The 21,306-nt window shown below is 32.7% G+C and overlaps 1 protein-coding gene across 1 annotated transcript in view; it reads left to right on the plus strand.

Moving 5' to 3' along the window:
• The window catches only part of LOC123717496, a 46,221-nt gene that overhangs the window by 2,274 nt on the left and 22,641 nt on the right, over positions 1-21,306 (plus strand). Inside the window, exon 2 of the mRNA XM_045673506.1 lies at positions 4,431-4,542. Within this exon, the coding sequence (XP_045529462.1) occupies positions 4,497-4,542 (46 nt within the window). The 5' untranslated portion in view covers positions 4,431-4,496. The remainder of the gene's footprint in view (positions 1-4,430; positions 4,543-21,306) is intronic.

Here is a 21,306-nt window from a genome sequence, read left to right on the forward strand (position 1 = left end):
AGAAGTTGGCTGTTGATGAAGATGGAAAATGCAAATTAAAATCAGAATTTTTAAGGGCATGACATGAATGTGTAGTTCGTTATTTACGTAGTTATAATTTTGTCTAAGGTCAAGATAGATAGTTCTACCTATGTCCAATTAGATCACGATTTTTTGCCTCTTTTTTAATTAGTGTTAATTGTTTTAAGACTTCTAACCCTTTACGAAAATTTTATATCGGTTCATTGTAAGGGCTTAATGATAAGCCGTTAAGTAGGATTTTGTTAAACGTAACTTAAGTGAGATTATCTGTTGGGGCTTCATACAATCCTGATATAACTCAAGTAAGTTTAAAGGAATTTTAGGGCCGTTATAATGTTATGTCGGGAGTTTTGATGTTTACCTAGGAGATGACTTAGGCTTTGGTATTACAGGTATTAGGCATCAGTATCAGGTGAGCGTCCTGTCTATTGAAGGTGACGTTTTGCATGATTGATTTTGGGTTGATTGAGGTGTTGAATATATTCAAACGTCTGCCGTAAGTTAACTTAAGATTTTAATGATTTGTATGAGGGAGGAGTCATGTTATTGTGGCATTCGCGTTTGCCTAGGGTCAGGATAGGGTTCAGCTGTTACCTGCCTCCGCCCTTTGGCGAGCTGAAGGCATCCATCAGGTTTTAGTGGGTAGGGTTGTAAATATTAAGTTTAAGTCCCACATAATCCCTACTGGAGTAAAATACTGTGTAAAAGCATTTCCTGACGTAAACAAAAGTTGTTGAATATATGAACATTCGATTATAGGAATCCCGTATGAGCACAAGCGAAAATTGTAATCCTAGATTTAGAATAATGAAGGCGCCATTATGATATTATGTCGCCAATTATATCATAATGGCGACAAAGGGGACGTCACCTTTTTGTAAAAAGCAAATATTAAAAATAATATTTGCCAAAGTAATAAATAAAATATCAATGTTGAAACCTATCTTCATTATTTTGAAGCCAAACGCTTCTTAACTCTGTTATTTTTTTACACGGCTAATGTAGTCCCAGGGACGGGGTCACAACAATCATTACGTCAACTTAAGACCTATACCTTTAAATATAATTAGTATATCTAATCAGACTATTATTAATTGTTGTTTTAGTTTAACTTATTGTATTTCTCTATAGGTTGCATATAAAATTAACTCGTGGATGTTCAATACAACTCTCATGCATCCATTAGAAACGTTCTCCATCCATTTCTCTTTTTCTTCTTATCCGGTACACTCTTGACAGAGCGGTCGTGATCGCTATGTAGTAGTGGTATTAGAAGGAGCATATGTGATGCGCTTCACGACGTTTCGCCATCGTTGCCTATTAGAGGTCATCCTGCTACACTCATTGAGTGTACCTCCTACGGCAGACTTGATCTGGTCAGTCTAACGCGTAGGTGACCTTCCGCGCGGTCTAGTGCCTTCCATCTTCCCCTGGACGACAAGGCGTTCTATGAACTGAACACCACGCCGAAATACGTGTCCGAAGAAATTCTCTATGTAAATGTCTTTGTGTATTTTATGAACAACTCAGGCTGGATCCATCCCGAAGGATCACGATCAGAGGCCATTTATGGAGCCTGGAGGTGCTCCGTTAATAAGTTCAGCTATTGATTCATGGTTTTCTGGGAAACACTATTAATGGAGGACTTGTCCAGAAGGTGACATACAAGTCAAGTGTTATTAACGCTCCCCTTTCAGCAGACGACAATTTATAAACTGGTTTTTATCTCCTCTAACCTCTCGCAGTTAGGATAAGAAGCTGAAATATGCTAATTCCGTTTCGTCCACATTTAATATTTTATCGGGGTTGATATTAATTGTACGAGCCAAGGCTGTACATTTTGCTCACTCAGGCTTTCTTAGTCTTAGTCAGCTGCCGTCGCCCTTTGGCGAGCTGAAGTCATCCGTCAGGTTTTAGTGGGTAGGGTTTATTAAGTCTGAGTCCCACATAATCCCTGCTGGTGTAAAATACCGTAGGAATATGCGTAAAAGCATTTCCTGACGAAAAAAAAAGAAAAAAAGGCTTTCTTTATAAGCGTGACGATTTCCTAAATCGTCGGAGTAACGCCCCGAGAGTATAGCCAGACGCAGGCACTCTCTTCAACTGCTTCTTTGCATTCATTCGGTACATACCAATTAACATTTCATTATTTCTGATTTTCTATTTTACGCGAATGGTTAATATAAGTAGATTAAAACAACGAACTTCTATTATTTAAAGCGCTTCGTTGACTGTTATTCAGGTTAAAAAATTCAGCATATCAAAAAAGGATTTTAGCGTTTTCAGCAGCCAGGAGCTACGTTTCACCGTCAAACTTTTACAATGGCCGACTGACAAAACTAGATTTGAGGAATTAAAATTATATGGCGTTATTTAGACAAATATCGACGGGGCAAAATTAAGCTCGGAGACGAAGTTTGGCAACCTTACCTTAATTGGTTTACGAAGCAGAAAATACGTCTTTTAGGCAATTTCAGATGATACTCTTCTGTATTTGTCACACAATTCACGTATATACTGTAATTTGGAATAGCTCCAATTCAGCAATTTATTTCTAATTTCATTTCGCTTACCTAAAGCGGGGTTACAAGTGAGGATTCGTCTACATAGAGATTAGCTAAGCTGGGAAGCCTTTGCGAAGGTCGCGAGGCACGATTACACGGATTAGCTAAGCGTTGGTTATGTGATAAGTTTAAATCGATCTCGACATTAACCTAATGCTCAAACACTGTTTAAATATGGAATGATTTACATACAGTTTGGTGAGGGTAGTAAAATAGTTAATTCCCATAAAGGTGTGTTACCAGCCAGCTTGTATTAAAAAAATACAGTCAAACCACTTCAATGGGTGATTTACGCTGTCTTAGTGTTGCTAAGATATTTAGAGGTGTCATTATTTTTAGCTTTTTGTTACGGCTGGAACATGTGGGGTCAAATCAGCGGTTTATAGAACTGCGATCTAGAGGCATGGAGGCTTTTCATTTGAACTTACGGTAGTAGAAAATACCGTGAGGAATCTGGCATTTGTCGTACAAAGTAGTATTATGTAAATAATTATAAGTTTATAATAATACAAATAGCTTTAATCCGGTTAAAAAATGGTTTTCTTTCAATGTGTAAAAGCTATGTTAACCAAAGACAATACTATAAAATATACTTATTTATTTATAATCCACGTTAAATTATTTATTTCATTTAAATATATTAACACTTCGTTTCTGGTATACAGTACACTTAAAATAATTAAATATAAAGGAGAGCAACATCTTATCGCTTTCGAGTGATATCTTTCAAGCAACACCTATATATATCTATCTAGATTCTAACGTCACATCGATCACAAGTGTCCAGTGTTGCCACACGTGTTTTGCTTATTTCGTACAATTTCCTTTGCATTGTAACTACTGCAAATAAATTATGTCTTGTATCTTCTTATTTATCAGTAAAATTAACGGCGTACCATCTACTCCACCTTTATTGCACTTGTTACAACTAAAGTGTTCCCATAAACAAGATTAGTTTCCTCTAAGATGCGATCAAATCTGCTACCTTTTCTTTTGTTTTTAAAATTATTTTAAAACAACACAAAATTAATATCTAAGTTGTATATATTATAAATAATATCATTTGAAACTAATGAAAGAGTGACTCGCTTAAGACGTCAAAGTCAAATCTTTATTGCATTCCTTATGTTCATATTTTACACGTTATAATTTCATTAAAATAAGAACCTTGGTTAGGTACAGCAATGTTCTGAGAGGGCATGCTTTATACATTTTAATCTTATATGTAAATACATTATTTTTTTAATTTCTTTGGCTTCACGTTGCTAAAAGGAGTATGTACTTAACATTATTAATAAACTAACCTTTTATGAATAAAGTCTATTCTATTAGTGAAGGTTTTTGTATCTTTCCCTTTTTTATACATATTAGGATATTTAGGAACAAGTTTACATGTTTCCAGTACTTATATGCGAAGTAGAGTAAGGATATTTGTTTCGAATGTTGTGAGGCTTGCATGAGTCAAGTCAACAAAGTCAGCAAAGAGTCAACTCAAGACTTTTTTTAGCTTGTAAATGCATAAGCGTATGCGTAGTAGGTGACTAAAGCTGTTTTCATATCGGAGGATTTCTTAATTTTTCAAAATGCGTATGCGCATCGAGACAATTTTAATCTAACCTTATTACTAAACACAGCCGAAATACGTCATAAACGAGATTCACAATATTTTACTTTCTCTAATAAATACGTAGTCACGCCTTCGTTACTGGTAAAATAATATAAGGCTTATATAAATTGGTAGGATTAAATATATATCGTATATCGGATAAATTGTCTTTTATAAGTATAATTAACTAATTAAACAAAAACGGATTATCCTATTATGACCAATAATGCCTTTTTCAGATGCAGCGGCCGTGCAGATGAGCCGGTATCTCCGTCCTGCTCGCACACATCCCTCCCCCCTGCACGATGCCGCGCCGGCACCCCCGCACTCTCTACTCTCTTCTACTTATTGGTATGTAAGACTACAAAAAAAAAATTACCATTGCCAAGTAAGACCTTCATAAAAGACTCAGGTTCATTACAGTTGTTATCGCCGTGCGAATATTTAAACATAATGTTTAGGTCTTTGTTTGGATTATTCTTTAAAAAAGACTGTCTATTGCTAGTATAATATTAACGACGGTAGGTGGTAGACGGATGCAGAAATAATATGTTAAAATAACTAAGTGCACATACGGCGTAAAGCTATTAACTTAGTATAATAATATAAAAATATAAAGAAATTAGATTTCATAATGTTGAAATATTTGCATTAAATTAATTATTACAATTATGAAACTTAAATTCAAAAGTATCGATGCATTAATATAAGACTTTAAAAACATAGAAAAGTCGCTGTCATTAGCAGCTAAAAGCAAGTTGTGGGAGAACGCTTTGACGCCACGCCCGCAGGACATTGCTTTGTCGGGAGCTTTTTTAGTTAAACTAACGGCTTTATGGTCAGCCTCAATAGAGCTTGAAAAAGTCTTTGGATGATAGAAGAGGCGGGCCTCTGGCGATCGCTTTGGAAATCTAGGGACTGCACACTTAGCTCATAGCCTGGAGTAGGTCGAGTTCCAGATATCAAAATTGTTTAATGGATACGTTTTTAAGCTTCTAAGAAAACTTGGTATGACATATTTCCTTTATGAAAGATTACTGTTACCGCCCAGTTGGTTTATTGCGAAAACCGAATACATTATCTCTATAATTATCACCGTTCAACTTTACGTCAAATGATAGTTATTGCACCTGAGAACTTTCCTCTCAGAGGCAATCTTTTAGTTCGTAAAATAGAAAGCACGTTCTGGGATTTTTTCTTGCATTATTGTCTACTAATATCTCTACATATCACAAATATATATTTGAAATCTACCTTTAGAGATAATTTCATCAGAACTAAGTTAAACCTGTAATTTGTCTAGAGAAAAGTTCCTACAAGAATTACATATAATAAAAGTTTCTTGTCCTGAATAAATTATAGCGACTATTTTCCGTAATATTTCACAAATATTATGCCCGGCCGAACGGAAGGACTTCGCTCATACGTGTAATTCGAATGTAATATATTGGCAAAATATGTAACTTCGGCAATTGAATTATTATGGTTTTCAGTGGGTATTTTGATCCCGATTTTCTACTTTATAGGACGATGTCATCAAAATGTTTCTGTTCCGCACTACTGTATGAATAAGCATTGAATTATTCAGAGTAAAACATATAATAATTATAGCTTTTTGATAATATAATATAAAATCGCCGGCCTAGTGTGAGGTTCCCGTATGTCTTGGAATCGGAGATCGACGTTTAAATACTGACTCCCCTATTCTAAGTGATCTATTATACAACAATTCTATATACAACTCCGTTTAAATACTGTACTTATAAAAAGTGTCATATGAAACGCATTATATATTTTAAATATATAAGTATTGCAAATGCTATATTTGTCATTTCAATATGAATTTAAAAGTTAGTTAACTATTCCTACTATTATAAAGTTGATTAGAAGTTAAATTTACAACAGACTAATTGGTTCAGTATTAAAATATTAATGATTTAAAAAAAAAACGACAAACAAATATAACAAAGTAGTATATAATACGTAATATATAAATAGTATATATCTCTCTCAAAGTATTTACAAATAATAACAATTCAGTAGCGCGACAACCCAAAATGGGTCTAGGCTTTAGATTTCATCCTTTAGATGTCTCTTTTAATTTCATAGACAAGTGGATGATCACCCTTCTGTCAGTTTTTAGATTTGATACATGCTCGTTTCCTCGCAATGTTTTCCTTCACCGCACGAGGGAGTGTTAAGTGCACATAGACAAAACATTCATAGGAGCCAGCCAGGAATCTATCCTTCGACCTTGAGGACGAGAATCGCACGCTAAAGCCAGGCTAACTCTGTTCAAAGTATTTACATAGAAAGCAATTAATCTTCATCAATACAAATTTCTCACGCCGTACGTATAAACCAGTATATATTTGTATATCTGTTGAGGGGAGGAGGGGTATCAGCAAACAAGAGAGACAAACATCGATGGGATTGGAATGACTATTAATATTCAGTTCTGATATTACGATTCTACGAATCAGTTCTAGTGAAATTGTATTTGCTGTATGAGCAAAGGAAATCGTAATATTATTTAAATGAAAACTAATATTGCCTCTTATTTCGATTATCATACATAAAACTTTACAGGACTGAAACACTTTTGGTTACAACTATTTTCAAATCAAAGAAAATATGTATGTTCATGTATTATCATTAAAACGTATTATACATGAATGATAATTAATATGCTATATGTTTAGCAAGTTGTGTTTGCATAACTAAATTAGCTTCTGAAAGTAGCTAAGAACTAGTTAGTTTTTTGTTAAAATTTGCCTTATAGTTAACAAAAAACTATAATAAAAGCAATAGCGTTGATAACTGCGGTGTCAACCCATGACCATGCTGTTAAGAACGCGATACGTCGTGGCAATTGATTGATAAATGGACGCGTTTTGGTCCTTTCCTAAATTCCAGAGCTACTTTTAAGGATACTTATTTATAACAAAGCATACAAGCTTTAAATGATGAAGAATAAATATCTCATATTCAAACATTGCAATAATGAAGAGTCGGAACACTTGTTTGTATAAAACTAACTTCGGTAAGAGTAAACGATTCCAAAAAGCTCAAGCGAAGTTTACAGTTGGAGGTTCTTTTAAAAAAATTAGAGTTCGTAAATTTTACATTCCATCTGTAGGTAGTATCGTCTATCTAGATGTACTAATCTTAGGAAATTCACGACAAATTTATGTTTAATTCAATATAAAAATACTGTCAGAATTTAGAGAGTACATTATAAGTACTTCTGGCTAAATACTTTGAATTTTACAATCATCACATGAAAACTGACAAAATTTCTCAATAAGGAAAAGTCAAACCTAATCATAATATTACCGATGAAATCCCAAAGGAGTATTGAAATTCAAACAATGTTACAATCAGAATATCAGCCCCTACTCAGCACGGCCACATAAGCTTTACGCACGTTGAGAGCTCCTTGGGGAATTGAGGGTATAGACAAGTAACATTTTGTTGAAGTGGAGCCAAAATTGGTTTACATAAGCAGAGATTGTTTTTATAATTAAAAACTTTCTCTAAATACTCATATTATTATTTATTAAAGTGTACTTAAAAAGTTCACATTTTGACTTGACTGTATTGACTTGATTGTCAAAAAGGAGGAACTTCGAGAATTATAAATAATGTGAACTCTTTAATATTACATGATAATAGGCTAAAGCATTTAAACATTTATATATATTTTGTGGTTATATATTTTTGTAATATTAATTCTCAGATTCATATAAATTAATTTAAATTTATGTTTACCTATTCCAAAATATTAGGTTAAACGAAATAGTAAAGTGACGTGCTTAACAGTTGCCTTTAGAGACAAAAGAAAAATACTAAAGACTTATCAATAATAGTAATACTAACTAATTGTAAATCTATTGACAGGCAACACAATGCTGTATACCTAATAACTAACCGAATTCTTAAAAACTATAAATATGTGGTAAATTCCTGGGTAAAAATTTAATAACTAACTTACACTTTCTCTGAATATCAGCGTTAGAACCTAGAATTCAAACTTTAATTACTGACGGGGTACCGGTAGGAAGTATATTTTTGAAAGCTTATATGTTTAAATAGGCAAAAAATTAAATTTGCGGGTGCCACGCGACACTACAATACCTGATATGACTTCGGTCCAAAGTATTATGTAGCGCTATTTTTGTTGTACAATTTTAATATTATTTTAGTTGAAACGTATGTGAAATACTCTCGTTAAACATAGATAGTTTTATTCTGAAACTGGGTTCGATTTCCAATAATTGAGAAACCTGAAAATAAACTTTAGAGTTGTTCTAAAGTATTTAAGTAATAACGAAAGTACGGTCTGCATATTTGCAAAGATCTATGAAGACAAAATCCAATTAAGTTTTTTATTAACCATAGACTAAAGTCCTATGAAACGTTTAATTTTTTCAGTCTTTAAGAGACATTGTAGTAGTGCTTGGCTGATGTACTTAATTTTAGCCGATTTATATAATAGATTTTGTTGGTCCTACTCGTTGGCGATAAACAATGCTGCCAGACATTACACTAACAAGCGGATGAACAATTATTAATGAGCTCTATTCAGATGCACAACAGCTTAATCCTGTTAATTATTAGCCAGCTCCATCACTGTACAGATAACACTGGATTTATATATATATAAACTATATGTGAAGATGAGAGATTTTTAATTGGCCAGCATTGTTATATATATATATCTGCTGTAAATCTTCTTAATAAATAAATAATTAAAAAAATACTAAGAATGGAGTTGCTTTTATCAAGGCTAAAAAAAGTATTTCCGTAGAAAGAAATGTTGTAGAGTTAACTTAAACTTAATCTTCCGTCAATTTTTTTAGAAAATGGGTCTAGTTAGCAATGCGCGAACTTCCATTATTATTTTATTGGAAAATAAAGATTATTAACGTTAATGCATTAAATAGTTTAACATCGACAATATGTATGAGAAAAATCTGATATTATGTTTTTTCTATATATTTTAAGTAGAGTGCAGACTAGCCCAGTGTACCGTCTAAGCAAATTTTATAAACCTTAAAATAAATAATATTAATATTTCCATTCAACTAAATCTAAGATAAATGTCTTTCAGACATGTAATGAATTCAAGTGGCGCGGCCGCTAAATAGGCATCTCCTGGATAGGAGTGTCCTCCAATATCTCACTTAACACCAGAGTGGAATGTGGCCAATCATCTGTCCAGTTTTGTATGTAAATAAAGCAAAATTAAAAAAGATTTTGTTACATTTAGGAATTGTAAACACGCATTCTTTGAATCTACTAAAATATCCACGTTTCTCTACGATAAATAAACGATGTATCTATGCAACGGACAATAAGCGTTGTCATTACTCTAGTATGTCTATTTTCAATTTATTCAACATTCAAATCCTTCAGATTCCAAAGCGCGTTGTGAAAGTGAGACAAAGGGTTCTATTTATTTCAAATCTACTACATTCAATGTAACCAAGCCAATACAAAAGATAAAACGTTTCAAAACCATTTACATTCAAAAAACCCTGAAATCCGCAATCTCACACACGAACACATTATTGGAAATGGGAAGATAGTGCTGAGAGAAAATAGACTTTATACGCTCGTAATACGATTCAAATAAATGAATGAAAGAGCCTTTAATCCTGACAATCAACGCTCTCGTAGGGCTGCTACATTCGTAGACTACGTTACGATGTGTATGTGTAGCACTGCGTAGCTATCCAGTGTTTATATATACTATTTATTTTTATCTTGAATTATAAATGCATTTGTATATTATTTAAGTATGACGTTTAAGCTTCCAAGAATTTGTGGTAAAATTTGTTAGAGCTTTTATGTATTATCAATCATATTATCCTTTTTTTATTTTAAATATTACAATGAACTCAACATTATCACTCAGGAAATGACACGTGTTAGTCGGTTTCATTTTCTTTCTATAATATTGCCTTAATTTCCCCAGTATGAATGTTTCCCTAACAACAAAAATAGCATCAAAAAATATAATATATCAACCAAACTGTTAAAAAAAATAGATATCAAATGGGTGTGAGTTTTTTATTAAACTCTAGTCTACGTTAGTTATTGTTATTATTGTTAATTTATGTTTTGCAGTATAGATTCCTTTTGGGTAAAGGCATCCTGCTTCCTTCTATTGAGCTGTTGTTAGCTTCCTCCATCAAATTCTCCCCAGAAACCTTAACTAAGTCATCAGCACATCGCTTTTGTGGACTTCCCATGTTTCTTCTTCCTAGTGGTCCCTTCGTGGCTTCGGCGGTAATTTTTTATCTGTGCGCTTCGAATTTTGTGGATCCTTTTTATTTTTAGAATGCTCCGCTCCATTGCGTCAACGTCCAGGTTTGGCTCCCGTAGACCTAGCATCGGGTACTAGTGTCCATAACAGTCGGATCTAGGCTGTAGTGTCTGATAACTAATAGCATATATTACATAAAGATAAAAATATCTTTATGTAATGTATGCTTAAAATAATTGTATAAAATGACTTGCAGGGCCGCTGGTCGAATATATTTTCGCAGTTTGCCTTAAATACTTGCAAAACTTTTACCTAACCTAATAAATCTTGGTGGTAAAAAAAACATTTCGTATGTTTTGTGGCATAAGCAGCAACCCTAGTCTTCCCCTCTAGTTGCAAGAAATAAATGAGATAGCGGCGACACAAAAGAGGGATATTTCGGCAATTGCATGTAGACAGATAGTGTCCCCCGACACTTCACTTCCCGCCTAAATTATGTTATTCTGATGAACATAGATAATAGAAGCGATTCATTTTCTGTGGTCGTCAGTTGTGAGTGCATTCGATGTTTTCGGTATACAATATAATATACTAGATAAAAATTGGTAAACGGGCAACCTTTGTTTCACCTTAAGGTGGTTTTATTTATTCATACGGTGGTGTTGAAATACCTTGAAATTTGTGTTACAAATATAAAAAATCACAAATTTCTAAAATATTGTTAGTGAGGCAGTTAGACTGAATAAGATTGTATGAATTAGTGTTCGATTAATATCTTAATCGTTAAGGGGTAAATTAATAATGCCTGTTTTTATTTGTAGATGTTCAAAATAACAAGCAACAATACTTTAAACTTTAAACACGATATTTATGTATCCGATATTAAAAAACTGTAATTTTTTGTTTGCTGGCTACTACTCATTCAGTGAGATTTTTCTGTGATACTTGCCGTTTCAAAGAAATCGTTAGATACAGGAATATGAAGTAAATAGAACACATAACTTTCATACAAAATGGTTAAATGTATAGCTATACGTGCGAAAACATATATCAGAGAGAAACTAGACCCTTGGAACTCGACCATTACTCACCCAGAGTGTCATAAAGACAACTGTCAGTTGTCAACTGCACAATACTGTAGCGTTTGCAAACACTAGGCAACATTGTAAGACATTTAAAGAACTTCCTTTTTAATTTTAATTTTCTTTTATTAATTTACAGGGCAACATTTTTATTATGCTTAAATACGCTGTTAACCTATTTTCTCTTTTAATTTTTAGGTCGCAGCAATTTCTATTCCTTTTAACTTAATCAAAATAACGCTAGGAGGCATAAAATTATTAAATAACACGTTTCCATTAATATAATATCTCCTGATATCTAGAACATTTCAAAATGATCTTAAAGTGTTAATGTAGAGGTCACAAATTGCACTAACCTCGTTAACTCATATCTAATACACTTTAGCGCTTTTAAAATTTAGTTTAAAATTTGAAATAAAAGTAGTAAGAAGGCTGCAATTAAAATGAAACTTTATGCCTTTGAGATAAAGTTGAGTGTTGTTAAAATGAAACGTGTAGATAAAGAACAATACGAACAAATGTAATTAGAAAACATTTGTTATACGAAGTTATTAGAACCATTTTATTACTGTAACTATATAGATTACAAAACATTGCACAAAGTAGCTCCACTAGGGTTTCGGGAGTCTCAAACGGCTGTGAACCAATGAAATTTTCGAAAATGAGTAAATTGATTTGATTCGGGTTGAGTCATGGCGGTGTCCCCGCGATATTTACCTTAATCCGTACGAGCAAGTGAAGTTTTTTATTAAACATATTTTGAATTACTCTCTTAACTGTTGTAATTGTTTTCTTTTAAATTACTGATTGAAATACATACACTTTATTTAATATGACTATTTTATTATTACGTAAAGGGAAAATACCTACTATTATTATTTCGCATAAATAAGCAAGAAGACTAGTAAGAACCCGATGAAATTTCATACGGTATACCAGGCGTCTATAAACGAGAAGCGATTTGATAAGATCAATGACCCTTCTTTATAACAATGTGGGATAGTAAGCCTTGGATACGCTTTGTTCCTCAATGACTCTCGAATATCTAGTTTATCTACGCATTTCACTTAAGGTACAATATCTGTCACGTCGTACACGTAGTGATTTATTGTGTAATGACTAAATATCATCTTTCGTTTACGCAATTTGCACTTATTTAAATGACATTACAGAAGGGGGACTGGACTATGAAGGCATTTAAATTAACAGGTTACCGGATCAAAATTGTTTCGATAGGCAGCTCGTTCCACTTAGTAGAGTGTAGAAACTAATAGAGGCGGCGATTTCTAACTATCAAACCCAGAAAACCAAATTATTTATAGTTAAAAACACTAAAAGGAGAAAATTTCACAAAATTCATCGGCTAAATAAAAAACATCTTTTAAATTCGGCAGACAACATTACTAAATGGAATTTATTTTATTCCATTTATTTTATGTGTTTTCTTTTTTGTTTTTATAATTATTGTATCATTATCGCTATTCACAATTTACATCAAATTGCGGCAGGAGATCTTTAAACTGCCTGTCTTATTATTATATATATTGCACTTGTGTATGTCTCACACAAATCCTAACAAAGGACTAGCGAAAACCCGATAGTCATATCATTATTATTTTTTTTTTAAGAAAAATTAGCAAATACTCATTTAAAACGTAAAACTATGGTTGCCTTTCTCACAACGGAATATTTCAAAAATTCAAACCACCGGAACCGAGTCAAACAATATGCAATTTACGTCTTCGTCGACGAAAATTACACTCTTTGTGCTTATAATAGAGTCGTTATTTCCTTAATCTCTTATAATTTCCATTTCGCGTGGATGAGAAAAGAAAATGGGCTATTAGCAGTTTTAGGAGTTTTGGCTTCTGCGACGTTACGCCTCTATAATGTTTTAATGAAGACATTTCCCGTCTCCGGTTGAGAAGTTGTCGGATTAACTTGCCGACACTTTTGAATATAAAAAAGGCTTATTATAAAAACCTACCCAGGAGAGGTCTTTCTTTTAGTACGACTTGGACTTACAGTTTATATCTTTTGTGGCTTAACTCCAAGTACTCCATGTGAAAAAGGTTTTTATTTCACTTTTCCATACATTCGTCACAACGTTCAGCAAATAAAACATAATGTTTGTAATATGGAGCGATTGTATACAGATAACAGCAAACTCGGTAAACCATTTATCACTGTTTTATAGTGATTTAACTTACACATAATATGCAATTGAACATTGTCCGGTGGAGTTTTATGCGATTGGTATTGAAGCATCTATTGGCAATCATTTTCTGATCATTATTAAAGTTTTACCTAAATTAACTTTGGTAGGCAGTGGTTTTAAGGTAGTCAAAAGCATAATAATAATTTATTATGAAAACAGTTTACCTTCAGTAGTGAAATATATTTCTAAAATATTCTTATAATCTTAATACTAAAAACCCATCCATCCCGATATTACTTGTTTATCATGGGATCATGGGGGTCATGATATTCTGGAAGCTTACAGGATCTCAAGACAAATTTTTAATTGATACTGTTAAAATTTAAAATAATCCTAAAAACCGCTTTTTGGTGGATATTTATTGTTTCTGTACTAATCAAAACAGTCATGTGCGCGTTATATCCAAGACACGGCCTTATTCATAAACATCTCAACTTTGTGCGAACATAATTGGATACAATCAAGGAAAGCTTTAGAACTCGCTAAAACCGAATTAACGCTTATATATGAGTTATGAACCACAATTTATATCATGTTAACTCATATAATATGCGGTCTCAATATCAATGTGTTTGTGAAAAATCCACAAAGCAGAATCTCATTACAAACTTGTAACAGACATCCGGGAACAAACGCGTATAATAATTAATTCAGTTCCGCATTGGCCGCTATAATGAGGCGAATTGATGAGGGCCTGGGCTATGAATATATTCAGTATTTTACATTTCATTATGGACTTTACACTTAATAAAAACTCAGGTAGGTTGATTAAAGAGAGTCTTAACAGGAGTAAACTAAGATTAATATGCAAATATATCTGTATTATTCAATATTTGAGTATCACATTATTTAGGGCTCATTTATAGATAGTTAATAAATTTATCCAAATCTTCTAATCGACTGAAGGTTGGGTCTGTCTTGAAAAGCCCTAACCGATACGTCGAGTTACCTCCACACCACCCTACCCTGTCTCAGTAAATTAAGTATGTTGAGACCCATAATTGTTTTAATTTGGTTAGACCAACGGGTAAGCAATCGACCACGACTTCTGCCAATACTCCGCTCATTACCAGTTTGTCGAGACTATACTACTATACCAAATCTTATAATAATGAGGATTTTGTCTGTTTGTAATATCCCCTAACTTCAAAGCTAACAGTTTTTTTTAATAAAATAGGCGAATTCGGATATTTACTGTTTTTTTTTCTATTTAGGCTCTGTTTCATTAAAATCTTATCTCAGAAAAAAGTTAAAGGCATTGAGATATAACATGCTTTGAGCAAATTTTACGCAACTATTATTTTTTAGAAAATTTAGATCGGTAAAAAAATTAAATCGATGGCGCTTTAACCTTTTCAGGTCTGGGTTTCAGATTTCTTCATGATCATTTGTCTACAGTCACCAGCCTTCTGTGTCTGACGCACGCTGTCGACTTTTTGGGTCTAAGCAGGCCAGGTCTAGGCAAGCCGGTTTCGCACGCTGAAGCCAATAGGCCAACACTGCTCTCAGCAGATCAGAAACAAAAGCCAGTTTATAAGTAAATTTGAATTCAGTGTATATTTCGTCTTATCGTAAAACGTGTCGCGCGAACTCCCACAAGCCCTGAAAGCAATTATATACTGATATTAAACGTTTCGTGTTTGCATTTCGAAATGGGACTGAAACGCTCTGTTTATTTTCACAAATTATTATTATTTTGATGAAAATTAATTTATACCAGCGACTTCCTCTGGTCTCGCTAAAGAGATTTTAATGTATTACTGGTATAAAAAATGTTACTTAGAACATATTACCTTCATTAAAACACGGTTACGTTTTATATCAGCTATTTTTTATTAGCTTTGCTTAGGTAGACAAAAACAATTACAGAAACTACTTACTTTCATTATATCAAGTAATCGTGTGATGAATAATAATATGTCTAGGCTGTATTTTTACTTCAATGAACAATTTACAACAAGAATCTCGTAGCAAAACTTTTTGTAAGGTTAGATAAAATTGCTCTCGTTACAAGCCATAGATCGTAAAACAAAAGTAAGGATCTAAGTTGCAAGTTGGAGTGCAGGAATGTCGCATTGCAACTTTATTTGCTTCTAGCTTTCAACTATTTCTCTTCGAGTTTATTGTCTCCTAGTACTTTGACGTCAATGTGGCATTTTATGTGTGCTTTGGTTTCACAATCACTGCATTCTCTTGATGTCGAATTTTATCTGAAGAAATATTCTAAATCCTTCAAGAGAAAAAAGCGTTCAAATTCTTAAAAGGCCGACAACGCATTTGCGACCTTTCTTGCAATCAGGTGAGCTTCCTGACCGTTTACCCTCTTTTATATAAAACAAAATACTCATCGCCACTCATTGTATGCCTCCTTTGCCCCGACTATTGCCATATTTTTTAGTATTAATCATATACACTCGGACTAATACTTTATGTACTCAAAATAAGCATGAAATTATAATACAAACGCTGGCTTTTTACGAGTATAATGTTACAAACGTATCTTTCTTTATAAGATTTGCAAACTAACATTTGTATTTTTTATTTGAGTTTTCACTTATTTTTTATTTATATCGATTATGTCAGTTAAGATTTCAAATAATCGTATACCTTGTAAAAATATAATAAGGAATATTGACATTAATATCAATTACAAACGTATCTTCTTTATAAGATTTGCAAACTAACATTTGTATTTAAGTTTGAACGCAAATCTAATAAAACTTATTTACCCAAAACGAATAGAAAATACAATTTGTTAAGATCCCAAAGAAGAATTATTTAACTAGCATTGTTATTTATGGCCTCCGAAAAAATCTTAATCTCTACCAATCTACCGATATACTAAGGAATCGGTGTTGCTATCGGGTAACAGATGTCTTAATTAAAACTATCTAGAAAAAGATAAAACCCAACAAACGAGTCTCCTCGGCGCGGATTTACGGCCGACATCACTATAAACCGACCGAATTGCGTTTACGTCTATAGGGTTGCTACTTGTTACAAATTAATCGAAATTGTAAGTTTTAAAAGCAATGAATAGACGATATCAGTGTAAAATGATGCTTTTTTGTTTCAAGTGTATTTTACCCATAAATCCGATTGGGGGATAAAGAATTTATCATAAGTATATATGTAAGTAATAATCAGTTCCTAAATCAAGTGTGTAGAGAGAACGCTGGCAAGAAACTCTCCGACACTTTAATCGCCAAGTTTTGTACAAGGATATGGAACTGCAGCTCTTACGACATCACTTGACATATTGAAACAAATTTCCATAATAATAAAGCAATCAAGTAGGATCAGCGGACAAAATAGAAGCACGCACATATCATAGCCGGTCTTTTGTTGTCGCCACGTTAATCAAGGTTTCAACGTGTCGTGTGAAGTTAAAAAGTAACTGTATGAAATTAATTATAAATAATATCACCACCAATATTAGTCAAGTAACACCCGTCTCCATATGTATCATATATTTATAACTAATCTAGAATTAATATTAAATTAAACCCAAACATAATCAAATATACAGTATTTACAAGTTTCTTCACCTACATAATAATAGTAAAAAGGAAAATTAATTTAAAAGTCTGGTCCTTGTGGCAGTCTATCTGTAACTCTGGCAGTATTTCCTCGCTGTATTGCGATACTTATTCGTTGAGCTAGGAAAGCACCAGCTCTGGCGTCGGCAATATCTACCAGGCGCCAACCTTAAACTTTAATTAGCGCCTGTGCACTTGAAACCCCACGGCCCCAGAGTATCTACTCCAAAGGGAACAAAATCGAAGTTGGTTGGTTGTTTTAATTTTTTATGAAGTCGGTATATGAAAATACTTAATCATAAAAAATGTAAAAATGACAATGTAGCTCTTTAACGAACAATATTATAGCCAGTAAACTTGAATACGATTTGTGTTTGTTAAGAGACTGAGGACGAAGTAATTAAATCACTCCTTTATATAAAATATTATATATAAATATAAATAATAGTTAATTAAAAATATTTTCTACAAAACTTATTAAGTTTACCTTTTATATTAGCGGTTTGGCAACCCTATTCCTGTATAGCTAATGTATAGTGCTCCTTAATTCCGTTGGGTTGTATTGCGCTTCGTTTGACCCTTATAAATGCAATTTGGCTTGAAAGGGAGCAAATTGATCAGATTAATGGCGAATCTTTATAGCGTGCCTCGTAACTCCGATATGCTTGCAATTTGGAATATTGCGCTTCAGTAGCTCAACTAACTGCTACCGCAAAATAGATATTACTTGATGATTTGATTTTATATTATATGTTGAGTTGGGAAGGAAATTACTAAGATATAATTGTGTAGTCTCTCTTCGAATATTTAAGATTTATTATAACTGCTCTATGATGTTTATTGAGCAATAATTTTTCCATATAACTGTCTCTGACTGTATTGGTTTAATTTTATTGTTTTGAACTTTTAATATATTTAACAAAAAGAGAACTTTGACCAATGTTCGTTTTATCTATTATCATTTTTTAGACATTAGTAGCTGCATATCTACATAAGGAACATTTTTCTGTAGAGATGGTTTTCCAGAATACAACTTAAGAACTAAATGAAACTATTTTTTATATTTTACTCCATAAAAATAATACATTTAAAAATATACTCGAACCAAACGATTTTGAGTTTTCACTTATTTTTTATTTATATCGAATATGTTAGTTAAGATTTCAAATAATCGTATCCCTTGTAAAAATATAATAAGGAATATTAAGATGAATATATAATAACTTTGGAAAATAAATATTATCCGTCTCAATAATTAAAAAAAAAAAATACTCATAATGTCTTTAGCGAAATTTGGTATTTGTTACTTCTGTAACGAAAAAAGTGTGTGACCTACATGCCACTAGTATTGAATCTTATATATAAAATTTCTTGTGATACTAACAATAAATTTATTAATTTATACGATTTTTATAGCTATGTCTCTCTGGCTTGTTTATCTTAGCGAATTGCTACGTGGCACAGCAATGTTAGTTACGTAGCGAACGTAGCACTGTGCCAAGAAGGTTGTATCCACTACGCACGTTGTCTAGAAACTTGGTACTACGTACTTACATGTTAACAACATAATAGTGTGATTATAAGTTAATTGGTGTTTGGTATATGCAACATTGTTTCCATTGTGTTTAACACGATACAATGTATGAATATAGGGTTATGTATAAAGCAAACATGTTACATTTAGAACGGTCATTTTCGTTGTATTCCGAAACATAAATTTAACTCATCTATATACTGAAATAATTAATTAAAAATTAAATAATAAATAAATTTATACAAGTAAGTAAAATTGAACATACGACATACGTATACATTATGCTTTCAAAAAACAGTGGCGCTACAACCTTTTTAGGTCTGGTCCTCAGATTTATGTATCTGCTTTATGAACATGACACACGCCGTTGACTTTTTGGGTTTAAGGCAAGCCGGTAGCCTCACGATGTTCACCGTTCAAATGAATGTTAAATGCGCACATCAAGTGAAAGTTCAGTGGTGCACAAACGGGGATCGAACTTCCTCAGGGGTGAGAGTCGCACGCTGAAGCTACCAGGCAAACACTGCTGCTTTTAAAATTACTCCAAGAAATATTTCTTAATTCATCCCGGCGAGTAATTTAAATGGCCAATGGCTTCTTAGAAATATAATATACTGACTTAAAAGGATGGCAAACTGCTTCCTACCCAACGACCTCGCAAGCAGTATATATAATATTGATTGTAATTGAAACTTCTTCTATATGAAGTCTGGGCCCTAGGATCCCATATCGTTAGTTCGCATAAAGTTTCAGCTCGGATGAGCCGAATTTAATCCAATTTGCCGGATCGATGGTAAGTAGATTGTAACGCTTACAACGCTTGTCTTGTCTCCCGGTCGGGGTGTAGGGATGTGCGAATTCTACGTTTTATAGTAAATGTAGCAAACAGCGGTCTCTGTAATAAAAACTAAATAGGTTCGTATTATTGTAATAGAATGAAATTACACAAATAAGATGAGAAGGCTTTGATCACAATTCAGTTTTGAAATTTCAATTTTATCATTGTTATCACTTTTTATGTTTAACTTTATAGTATAGTTTATAGTTTATATAATATAGTTTTATTAGTTATAGTTAGGTTATCTTTAGGTTTTGGATCAGTTAGTTATATTTGACAGTTAAACGCGTTCGAAAAAAATTAATTTTTCCTTAATAGTATTGTTAGATTTTTTACACTACATCTTTTCATTCTGTAAATGACATGCAGTCAACTCTACCATAAAAAAACAGATAGTAAAAATTCTCAAAAGGCCGTAAAACTCGCGAGCTGGAAGCGGGATTCTTTATGGGCAGAGGAATCATGAAAGATCACGTAAGCCTAACAGTTTTCTCCCGTTTTATAAAAACCCTGCACACTAACGTATTTTTTATCTTTCTCCTATATCGATATCCTTCAACAACTATAAAGAAAAAGGATCAATCAGCCAGCTGCTGATCTGAGGCAAAGATCTAAGGCCTATAACGGCACTTTGGAACTATTTTCAATAATTACGACAAGTTTTCTATATAATAAACAATGTGATTATTACTATTTTCGGTATAAATACTTTCATAAATAAATAAAATTGTAATACTGGTGTAAATTGGTATGATGATATACAATTCTGGCCCTTTATCCTGGTAATTTTGTGGTATTTACAATTAAATTCAATAATTTATCACAAAAGCCCCAAATTATCAACAAAATTACTCTGAAAAGTGGAATCAACCAACGACGTAAACCATTTCATTACGCCACAAATAAGTTTAATTTGATTAATATGTTTCATTAAATTGTAGCCGAAAAATGATTGATTAAATCATGTGCGAACGGCTATACAGTTTGGCATAAAATTTTGCACTTATTTTTGTTTATGCGATTCTCAACCTTATGGCCATACGTTTTTGGGCTGTACACTTTGTAAATTAATTGATGTTCCGTTGACGGCAAATGAATTTTTTAATCCTTAATCGTACAGTGAAGGAAACATCAATAAAGGACGGCGTTTACCTACTTGCGTAAAAAATAAAATTATATAAAAAGCAGATGAAGGCCAAAACAATTTTTATAGCCCCACTGACTGGTCTGGAAGTCTGGAATACCAAATAGATGGCTATTGAAGATCCAAATCTGAAAGCTAAACCTGTCATTTTCTATTGAAGTAGTGTTCATAGTATGTGCATTGGGGTATATGATTTTTACTCAAAGTATATTAATAACAGAACAAGATGAAGTCTTCAATAACTAAGAAATTAATATTATGATTTCATATTGAGTGAATCGTTCGCAATTTCTTCAACTACACTGTTATTAATTTTTCTCCAGATTTATCCAAGGAAGATATTAATAATCTGTAAGATGTAATTTGTTTTATTTATATTCAGTCTATTTTCGCTTTCTGAAAGATTTTTAAATTGTAGGGAAGATTTTATTTTTTATCCATATTCATTATTCTCTTGACCTGATCTGACCTTTGGTGCGAGTTTCGTCA

Source organism: Pieris brassicae, chromosome 12, assembly GCF_905147105.1.
Source record: "Pieris brassicae chromosome 12, ilPieBrab1.1, whole genome shotgun sequence".
Taxonomy (NCBI): domain Eukaryota; kingdom Metazoa; phylum Arthropoda; class Insecta; order Lepidoptera; family Pieridae; genus Pieris; species Pieris brassicae.